The sequence below is a fragment of the Oscarella lobularis genome, chromosome 13, assembly GCF_947507565.1.
Source record: "Oscarella lobularis chromosome 13, ooOscLobu1.1, whole genome shotgun sequence".
In the NCBI taxonomy this organism is placed as follows: domain Eukaryota; kingdom Metazoa; phylum Porifera; class Homoscleromorpha; order Homosclerophorida; family Oscarellidae; genus Oscarella; species Oscarella lobularis.
Genome location: NC_089187.1, coordinates 1,947,524 through 1,958,389, shown reverse-complemented (window position 1 = coordinate 1,958,389; position 10,866 = coordinate 1,947,524). Strand labels below are relative to the sequence as shown.

Below are 10,866 nucleotides of genomic sequence, written 5' to 3'. Positions count from 1 at the left end.
TTTAACTGAACGCCGTCTGTTTTCTTCTTGAAGGAGAAAAGGAGTTTCAAGACGATCTCGACGTTGGTCATTATTTAATGAACATATAAATATTAATTATCTAAGTACATGTCTTTTAGGGGCATATAGTTGAACGTAAAGAGAGGATGACAAGGAGGCTCCGTTTTCGTTTTTTCTTACTTCACTGATTGCGGCTTGAATATTTATACATAGAAATGTAAGGTCGTGATAGAACAGGGCGTTCCAGAGAAGAAAACCTCAACTAATCCATACAGTAAAATATTCTTTACTAAAATACAGTTTGGGTTATAAATGCCCATGGATTTCCTTGCTGGTATGATGACGTTACCATTTTCCAGACTGCAGCAAGCGAAAGGAGTTGGCCTGCTTTGAAGTAAATGTCACATTATATGCTATTGCTGAACACACCAACTCTTACTGTCATATGCAACATTAAATTATAGGACAGGTACTTCATATGTACGTACTATGATAATCTGCACGAGTGAGAGTACCGCTACTCTGCAAAGCTGAGATATCGGTCTGAAAAATATTGGAAAAATTCTAACGATCTAAAATCCTATATTAATAAATACAGGGTCGTCATTCGCTTCTGCAGATTCGTCCGAAGTTGACATTTCTGAGCAATGCACGACTTTTTTTCGCGAGATAGCATCGTTCTGTGTTCTACTTTAGAAAAACAATCGAAAATTTTCTTTCCTTTGATGATTCGCTCTCACGCGATAGCGTTCGAGCGTGATTCGATCGGATACTCGAGAGACACGAAAGACTCACGTGATACGACTACGCACGTTACAGCGCAGTCATCAGCTCATCCAGCAGCTCATCATTGTCGGCCCGAGCTTCGTTGTGAGTGGACTGACACTCGCCACTCCAACCGCAGGCGGCCACGTCACGTTCGTCTTTGCGTCCGTTCGTCTTTGCGTCCGAGGCGGCCGAGAAAGCGCACCGCGCCTCGCGGCGGGCCGAAAAACGAAGGCGGGGACTCCCAAGACGGCGGTGAGAGCGCCATTTTCTACAAGGAATGTGATCACGCCTGTTTTCACAGGATACCCGCAATCCTTCGCGAAGGATTGCGCCTCGATCGGCGCGAGGACAACGCCACGTGCCATCGCATCGGTGAGCTAGAGTTCCCGCTCTGCTTCCGCCAACAAAACGAACTCTACGATCAAAAATTCTAGATCGCGCAGCATTACGCGCGATGGTGCGTTTTCATTAGGATCGAACGCGCGCCTCCGCTCGCCTGTAAGTGCACCCCCCTTTGGTGCCACGACGCTTTCTTACACTGCCATCGTTTTTTTTATAGAAAAGCGACGAAGCTCCTCGAGGCAGATCGAAACGGTAGTTGTCGCTTCGGCTGCGAAATACGTAAGCAAACGCGTGTACGATTTTTGTCATCTGTCAAACGTCACTCGTATCGCGTTTCTCATTAGTGCCAACACTCGATGTGGACCGGAAGAATATCACGTGTTAAAGTCGGGGGAGGAGATAGCAAAGATCTCCCGCCAGATGAAGAGAAGACAGACAGGTTTGCACCGCATTCCTTTGGGTCCTCCACGGCGGGTGTAGGACGTGCACGTAGGGGGTTGGGTGCTCCTCTGTCGCGTGCATATCTTGTGGATTGCATGTGTTGGGCCATTGCTTCGGCTCCCGAGTCATAGACTTGATTTTCGACTGAATCTAAACGATTAAGGGGCGGGTGGGGGCTCGTGAGCGTGGAGCAATGGAACGACGGCATGAAGCTCTCCTCTTCTAATTGAAAAATTGCTAATGGGGTCTCCTTATGTACGAGACAGGGAGCATAGTGGGGACAACAAAAAGCTGTACTGTAGTGTCCATCAATTTCTACATTCGTGCTCACGCTGCAACCACGATACCGCAATGCGTTGCATTAGGGTTTAGGGTGGCTGCCAGTAGGGTAGGGTGGATGTCCGGAAAAAGTAGTTAGGTTTGTAGCTCCCTCCCCCAACGTGCTCAGCTGGCAGCCGCCACCCCGGTTAGACGATATCAATGGATTTTTTGAGGTAATTTAGGTTGATTAGAATATAGGCTTAATTATATCTAGGCCAATGGATTCGAGGTAATTTAGGTGTCATTTTATCACACTCTTGTGCTTACCTAGCCTTTAGGAATTGGGCAATTAGGTGTAGTATATGTTTCTTTAGTTGAGGCGTTTAGGTGGTCAATGGATTTGGAGGTAATTTAGGTGTCGTTTAATACCAAATTTTCTGCTAATCTGTCATGTAGAGATTCGTCAATGGTGGATGACCGAAAATTAATACTCTTGTCAGTGGGAGCACATTGACAACACATCTCGTCCTAATAAGACTCAAACAAAACACAGCTCGGAGGAACATGCCCAAACTCATAAACCAGTTTTCCTTCAGAAACCCCAACGACCGTCAATCCCGCACCGTTCGTCGCCCTCACCGAAACATACACCATTCCGACTGGCATCGTGGCATTGCTTGTCGCTGATTCACTCAGACCAACAGAATCAAAGGGAAGAACGTCATCAGATCCCGCTGCCGTTCCAACACCCCACTCATACTCGACAATGCCCGACTCCACGTCAGAAAAATGAGACCAGGAAGCAATGGTAGTAGCGTTGTCTGATCTGCAGGCTGACTTGCCGTCAGAGCTGTCAATAACCGTACCGGCAATGGGCTTTGTTAGGTCAATTTTGACGCCTTCCGACGACGCAGTTGCATTTAGGCCAGCTCGATTTTGCGCCGTGACAGTGCAGAAGTAATATTCTTTGTCTACCAATTCAAGCCCAGAGAAAGTCCACAGCGATATATTGGAGGTGAGTCCCTGTGCTACTGCCACGTCGCACGTGCCCTTCATCTTGCCCAAACACACGGTATACATACTAATTCCGCTCTCCTTGTCAGTAAAGTTTTCCCAACTGCAGTTGGTCGCGAGCAAATTACTTCTATACTGCATGTGAAGAGATCGCGCGTTGCCGCTGTAAACCCGGCCGGCGACGGGTGGCGAAACATCGACAAGAACCCCGTCGGAAGAAAGAAAGCCTTGAAGTCCGGCTTCGTTGTAACACGAGAGCGTGGAATAATATCGCACACCGCTGCTCAGCACGCAGTCGTCGCATTGACCGCTTCCCGCGCCGACCGCGACAGCACGCGGCGATAGAACGCTCGAGCTGTTCGGCGCTCTACCGACATACCAAAAGCATTCGACGATTCTTGTCTGGGGATCGATCATTTCGCCCCACGAAGATTCGAAACCTCTTGATGACGTCAGATAATCGACGTCGTTTTTCAAATTGCCGTCGTTGACGTAGGAACCGACCGGCGCCGTCAAGTCGTACACCGTAGGGGAAGAACTGCCGTGCGATTGTAAACCGGCCCCGTTCGTCGCGCGAACAACAATTTCGTACCAATGTCCCTTTGTTAGATTCACCACTGCGGTGAAAGACGTTTCAGTTCCCACGAATACGAAGAATTCGTCGACGTACTGTTTGGATGTCTCGACAAGAGACCAACTGTAGAAAGCAATGCGGCTTTCGGCGTCGTTGAATCCCGACCACGTTGCCGAGACATTAGCAAACGATCGCCACCCGTTCAAAATCGCCATAGCAACGCGACCTACCGTGGGAGGGGTCGCGTCGACCGTGAAGCCGTCGGATTCTTTTGCGGCCCACAGACCGCCGCCCGATACGCAGAGAAATCGAGTGCGATAAGTGTGCGCGTGAATCCACGGCAAATGGACGCCGGAAACGGTCGCAAGAGGAATCTCGTCCATATTCCATACAACTGTTTCTCCGCTCTTCTCCAGCACTGATGCGTTGCAGTACTTGATGGAAGTCTCGGGATCGTGGACACCGACCCACGTAGCGGCAAACGTTTCGTTGTATTCGTAGTAGTCTTTGTCGCCTTGCAGCCCATCCTGCACGGGCTCAGAAGACACGGGCGGCGTCAGATCGATAAGAAACGGACTCGACTGTCGACTACTGTACGTTTGAAAGTCGTCCGAAGATGCGTGCAATGTCACGTAGTAGTCAGCAGCTTGGATGAGCTCGCAGTCATCGCAGAGCGCCTCTCTCGCCGTACCGACGTTCGTAAAGTCGAGTATCTGGCTTCCATCAGGAACGGTTCCAATGCTGTATCTGTAACGGTATCCAAGTCGAGTAGATTCGTCGTTGAGTCCGCATCGCCAATTCCACCGGGTACGAATTGTCGTATTAGAGGGGAGTGAGAGTTCTATGTCGCAGCAGTAATTGAAGTCAAGTGAGGATTGGGGATGGCTGAAGTTGAAAGTTTCGACGACGGACGGCGATTGGAGACCGACTGCACTGCGAGCGCTCGCTGAAACGTCGTACACGTTTCCAATCACTCCTACTGCGTTTGGAGCACGATAGGTATACTGAGTGTCCGATGCCGAAGTGGAGACGCTTTCGTTAAAAAAAGCGGTGCTAAAGCGGAACGTCATCGTCGTAAGCGCCGATTCTGGATCATAAAAGTGGTCCCATCTGATTGTTATGGAGAAGGCGTCGTAGTAAAGCAGATAAACGGCACCTTGAATGGGAGGAGAAGCGTCGACGGTTATGATCGGCGACGCGCTCGACATGCCGGCTTGATCTGTGCAATTGATTGATAACGTCAGAACGTCGGCTTCGGGAAGACTCGTTCTCTCGACGAAGACTACTTGGTTGGTGTTGCTTTGCAGCGGATTCTGGGTCAACGCGCCTTCACTGCCTATTGCTACAAGAACGCACTGCGGCGGTCCGCTTTCGTAGTCGTCGCCGCCGGTCCACGTGAACTGCAGCCAATCGTTCGTCGCCCATTTGGCATCAGACAAAATTCCCGAATTGGGTTCCGTTAGATCAACGACGAAACCGTCGGAAGCGTTGCTCATTTTTAGTCCCGCTCCGTTCACAGCGACGACCGTTATATAGTATCTCATTCCAGCGAGGAAAACGCATTGCTCGCAGCTGTACGAAGTCGAGTCCGGCGGAAGGTTCAACACCGAAGCGACTTCGCAGCCACCTGCGTACGTTCCAAGAAACCACTTGTACTGGACAATGCCACTTTCGGGATCGCTGAAGTCCGACCAGTGCGAATCAATGCCAATCGTGGAATCGTGCCAATCAATGTCGCCTTCAGCGCCGTCGTAAACGTTACCGCCGTCGGGCGAAGACACGTCGACGATCAGACCGTCGGACGACGCACTAGCGGACAGACCGGCACCGTTACTACACTGAACGGTGACGATATACGAGACACCAGTGCTTAGAGAAAGCCCATTTGCGACGGCTTTTTCATTCAGGAAAACACTCTGAAACTTCTGCACTTGTTCAGGATTCTCCTCGGTTCCGATCGCCCAGTCGCATACGTACACGAAACTCTCCGCATCGCTAAAATTTTTCCACCACGCTTGCAGCTCGCTCGAAGACGACTGATACCGGAGCGTCGTTACAGTGCCCGCGACGGGCGGAGTGTCGTCAACTACGACACCATCTGAAGACCCAAGTATCGCCATGCCGACGCCGTTTGTGCAGTTGACGAGAGCGTAAAACGTCTTTCCAGGCTCCAAAGCGACGCCGACGAACTCGTACAGAGTTACGCTAGGCGACACTTCGACGAAAGGCGATTTGTCGGCGAGAACGCGACTGGTTCCGATTCCGACGAAGCACCTCGTCACCCCGCTATCGCCGTCCACGAACGAGTCCCAATTCGCCGCGATCGTCATCTCTTTCGTCTCGTAGTCAATATCCTTACCCGTTTCCCAGCCGTCTCGGACGTTTCCGGCAACAGGCGGGCTATCGTCGTATAGAACACCGTCGGAGCATGCCTTTGACGTCAGTCCAGCGGCGTTCAACGCTGAGACGGCAACGTAATACGTGAGACCCGAAACGAATTCAATTTGTCGATTCGCCGTTGTTTGTTGACCCACGTTCGTATACGGATGGACTTCGGCGCCGCAAGGACTCGTACCAACCGCCCATTTGTAATAACGAACAAACGATTCGTCTTCCGCAAAATCGTCCCACGATGCCTCGATGATCATTTCGCTTAGTATGCGAAGTTGGACGGTCGCCGGCGCAATTGGCGGTGTATTGTCAACAACCACGCCATAAGAAGGCGTAGTCTCTTTTTCTCCACCAGAAAGATCAAACAATTTTACGAGAGCGTAGTATGTAGCGCCCGCCTGAAGAGAAACGTCGGTGTCGTACGAGACATTCGTTCCAACATCGACATAGTCCATGACGTCCGGATCCTGATCCGACGTTCCGATTCCCATAGCGAAGTGACCGACGATTGTCGAAGCCGGATATTTGTACCAGTAAGCGAACAGATGCGTTTCGTTCGCCTGATAGTGAATAGGCGGCGGCACGACGCCAATTTCGACACCGGTGTCTCCAACGGGCGGCGGTTCGTCAATTAGGATGCCGTCCGTGTGAACGCACGTCGTCAAACGGGCGCCGTTCGTTGCGCAAACTTTCGAAAAGTAGACCTGACCGACAACGAGATCGAGGCTGTCGAACGTGTAAGTCGTCGTCGCGTTTCCTAAGGGCGTCAAGGGAACGACGTCGTCTTCGTTCGGCGCCGTGCCGAGACCGACTTCGAGCTCGAGTATGTACGATTCGGCGTCTGTAATCAACGACCACGTGAACGTAATCGACGTACTCTCAGTCTGCGAGTCGATGTCGGCTGTCGGACTCGTGCCGTCCATCGCGGCGACTTCGTCCGGCGGCGTGTGATCGACTCGAAAGCCGTCGCTTTGGGCATCGATTTTTAGCCCGGCTCCATTTGTGGCGCGAACGGCGACACAGTAGACGGTGTTCTGAACGAGCGTGACGTTGCCAATCACCTCAGTTTGGCCTTCGGGAACTTCGCGAAATTCAGCTAGGAGAAAGAAGCCGGCGCACGTTTCGTCGTAATTCCAAGCGTACGACGCGATGCCGCTTTCGTCGTCGCCAAAGCCGTCCCAGCGAAAGCGCAGAACGTCGACGCTCGATGTGTACGAAATGTCGTCATCAACGCCGCAGAAATCGGGACACAAGTCAACAACAACGCCGGCAATCGGCCCTGTCGAGTCGGGCGTAATTCCGTCCGATTTCACCGTCGTCGTAAGTCCCGAGAAACTCGTACATTGAACGGCAGCGACATACAAGTCGCCTTCGTTCAGCTGTATGGTGAGAACGTGAGTTGCGTTGTAGGGTGGTATCTGCGTCCAGTCACCGTCGTTCAACGACCAACTACAAACGTCGAGACCGCTGGCCGCCGAGAAGACTTTCCACTTTGTTTTGATTCCGTCCAACGATGTCTGAAAGTCGGCGTCGGCGTTCACGTCGGCTAAGTTCTCTTCGTAGCGAATGTCTTTGATTTCGGTCGGCGTCGGAGGAAAGGCGTCAATGAAGACCCCGTCTGATGACGAGTGAGAGAATAGTCCGGCTTTGTTGTAGCACTTGACGACGGAATAGTAACGTGTTCCTGTATAAAGAACGAGGTTCGTCACGGTCGTTTCGCCTTCAGTCGGAACGTCTTCGAACGGCGAGACGATTTTCTCGCCGGGTAGGCCAAAATTTTTGAAGACGGCCAACTGGCAATAATCGAGTGTACTCTGCTCGTCTTTTATGCCAGACCACCGGGCATGAAGAGACGTATTGTCGGCCTGGAAGTCCGCTTCAGGATCGGACGTGCCGTCGAGCACCGTGCCGACCGTCGGCGCACTATAGTCGACTAGAACAGCATTGGAGGAAAGCGTCACAGCGGCTCCAGCACCGTTTGTCACTTGAAGAATAACAGTGTAGTAATACCCGGACATCAAAGCGTCCTCATCGAGGATTTCGCTGTCTTTGTATACGTCAAGTTCAATGTCCATGAAGCACGAGAGAGGATCGGAACAGGTGTAGACGCGATCGTCGTTGCACGCCGTGTCCGTCGTCTCGGTAACCTTTCGAACGCAAACGCGATACTCCGTTTCCAATATACCGCTCTCGGGATCTTGACAGTCGCTAAGATAAGCATCTATTCGATTCGTCCGATTCGCAATGTAGTCGATTTGGCTTGGATCCATCGTACTGGCGACGATCGCCAGAGTTCCGGGAACGGGTTCCGTGACGTCGACAGTGACGCCGTCCGACGAAGCCGTCGAAACGAGCCCAGCCAAATTGGCCACCTTCAACGTCACATAATACGTCACGCCGTCGTTAAGATTCAAACCGTCTACGGTCGCGCTTGACACGTTGGCGTAAACGTAGTCGCTGACGTCAGTGCCGCCGGCCGTCGTTCCGACAGCAATCTCGTACGAACTCGTATCCATGCCGCTTTCGTCGTCGAGCAAGGCATCCGGGTCCCAATGCGCCGTAATCGTCGTCGTACTTGTCTGATAGTCGCGGTCGCCTTCGACGGCGCTTCCGTCGTACACGTCTCCCATAAGGGGAGCCGTCGTGTCGACCAAAATATTCTCAGACTCGTCGATTGAACTTACGTTTCGCACGTTTCTCGCATCGACGACAATTCGATAGACCGCGCCGTTGTCGAGCGACAATTTGTCGACCGCCTCGACATCCAACGTTCCGTCGCTGCTCGCTTCGTCGACCTGCGAATAGACGACGACGTCGTCAACTGTGCGAACAATACGCCAGTGAAACGTGACGTCGTCGCACGGCACGGTGTAGTTCTGAAATCGAATTTGAATTGTGCTTGCACTCGTCAACATCAGATAGCCGTTCCCGTTCGGCGCGTAAACGACGTCGAGATACTCGGACGTTCCCGTCTTGTAGACGAACGTCGCCGCGTAGCGCAAGTCGACGCCGCGAACGGGCTTGGGCGAGTTCGCCGGCGTCACCGACGTGCACGCGCCCTCGTTGACGCAGTAGCGACACTCGGCGTGATTGCCGCTACAGAACAGGTCCGGATAGTCGCATTTGTCAGCATTTGCATAGCACTGACGATCGGTCGCGTAGTAGACGGGCCGACACTCGGTGCCGTCGCAGTACGTCTCCTTGACGCACGGACTCACTTCCATGCAGGCGGATTCCGACGAAAAGTCGATTCCGCTGCAGATCGCCGATTGAATTTGAAAGTGACACTTGTCATCTCTCGTGCACGGATCGCTGTCATTGCACTCCTTTCCGTCGGCGTAGTCGGTCCACGCCGTTCGGCTGTTTCCCGTGTGACAGAATTGGCACTGATTGGCCGGATTTTCGGCGCCGTCTGCGTAGCACTCGCCGTCGACGAGACAGCCGCACGCGCCGTCGATCACGCACCCGTCGACTTGACACGCATTCGTCCCGTCGCACGATTCACATGGAAGATTGCAGGAGAGGAGAACGCCTTTGCACAGGCCATCGGTCTGGCAAAAGTCGTTGTACGTGCAAGGGTCGTTGTCGTCGCAATTCGCATTTCGCGAAGTCCAGACGGACTTGGACGTCGATGAGTCGCATATCTGAATGACAAAGATAAAATGGGCAAATTAAGGACATGCAACGGGTAATAATTCATCTCACCAGACACTCTTCGTTGCTGGGATTTGGATCCTGGTCATTGTAGCAGACGTTGTCGATCGCACAGAAGCCGTCCTTCACTTTGCAGCCGTCGCCGGAGCACTCTTCGCAACTTTCGCAGGTAAAAGGCGTCCCGACGCACGTGCCATCGCGGCACTGGTCGTCTTTTGTGCAGAGTTCGCCGTCGTCGCACAGCTGCCCGTTCATGTTCGTCCACGCGTCCTTCTGCGAACAGACGTCGCACCACTGCACCGAAAATGAAGAGGTCAGTTCTATTTTGTCTCGCTTGCGCCAGATCCCTTTCCCTAGTTGTTGGGATAAAGTTCTCGTCGGAGACCAGGGAAAGGGAAAGGCAGTTAAAGGAGCCCCGGCTTAGAATCTGCCTTTGTAATTGCGTGGGAGCAGCTAACCTGGCATTGGTTATCCGGATTCTTTACGAATTGTCCACGACATAACGAATCAATAACGCAAATGCCGCCCTTCAGCGTGCACGTGTAGCCGTCCTGGTACTCGCACCACCGGCAGATGTAATGCGTTCCAAAGCACGTGGCGGACTCCCTGTCTCTGAGATCACGATATATTTTGCACTTGTCCGATTTATCAAGCGTCCTGCCGTCATCGCATTGCGCTCCGTCCCCGACCACTTCTTGGAACAAAATTTTCGAGTCGCAGTTGCCGTTTGTCTAGATGTAGCAAAAAACGGAATTCATACAAACGTCATTCTTTTGTCCTTGTTCTAAACCTTACATAACACGAACCAGTCCCTGTCATATCAGCTCTCGCGTCTTCGATAATGTATTTTATAAGATAGGGTTTTGAGCTTGTGTTCACGACGGGGCAACTTGTCTTGGATATGAGCGTATCGTCTGTGAGCGCCGGACACGGGGTCCCGCTTCCGTAATCGAATTGAATGACCGATCGCTTTCGGAAGTGGCGCTTTTCAGTGTTCCACGGATAGGATCCGCGTGAGTAACTGTAACTCCAAGGCGTCCATTCGGTATAAGTGCAATCGACTAGACGATGGAGTCTCGATTAGTGAATAAATTTGTGCAATTGACGCAAATTACATGCACAATTCGACGCCGCTGCAAAGCGGATTGCGCAGCTAGAAAGGAGTAATAAAAATTGCGCTAAGCAGGTTTTCGCCATTCTAGAGAGACATACGTAGAAAGAGCTAGAAACAATGAGAAAAACGGCGCGCATGCAAAACGGTTCTGAGTCCAAAGCCGCGTTGTACTCGCCGCTCTCAAATTAATGAACCATGCTGTCTTACGCTGAAATAGATTTATTAGCGTAGCGGGTGCTTGACTACTAGCTCTACATACTCAGAGAGTCAAAGCGAAGGCCCCGTTATTCTGACTAGCTCTCAAGCC

At 51.9% G+C, this 10,866-nt stretch overlaps 1 protein-coding gene and 1 long non-coding RNA gene across 2 annotated transcripts; both read right to left on the bottom strand.

The window, feature by feature from the left end:
* Nucleotides 1-360: 360 nt before the first annotated feature.
* LOC136194587 (uncharacterized) lies at nt 361-990 on the bottom strand. Its single transcript, XR_010671680.1, has 3 exons — nt 597-990; nt 489-543; nt 361-438 (listed from the first exon to the last, which is right to left on the bottom strand). It is a non-coding gene; the product is annotated as an uncharacterized lncRNA (long non-coding RNA).
* Nucleotides 991-2,312: 1,322 nt separating this feature from the next.
* Nucleotides 2,313-8,330, bottom strand: LOC136194584 (uncharacterized). The gene has a single exon (XM_065983771.1). It carries the CDS (start codon nt 8,305-8,307, stop codon nt 2,341-2,343), a length of 5,967 nt encoding a protein of 1,988 aa, XP_065839843.1. The 5' UTR covers nt 8,308-8,330; the 3' UTR covers nt 2,313-2,340.
* Between the last annotated feature and the right edge of the window lie 2,536 nt (nt 8,331-10,866).

Bases quoted from the DNA above. Each gene is read 5' to 3' on its own strand.
- LOC136194584 (XM_065983771.1), bottom strand. From the start codon at position 8,307: ATGGATACGAGTTCGTACGAGATTGCTGTCGGAACGACGGCCGGCGGC.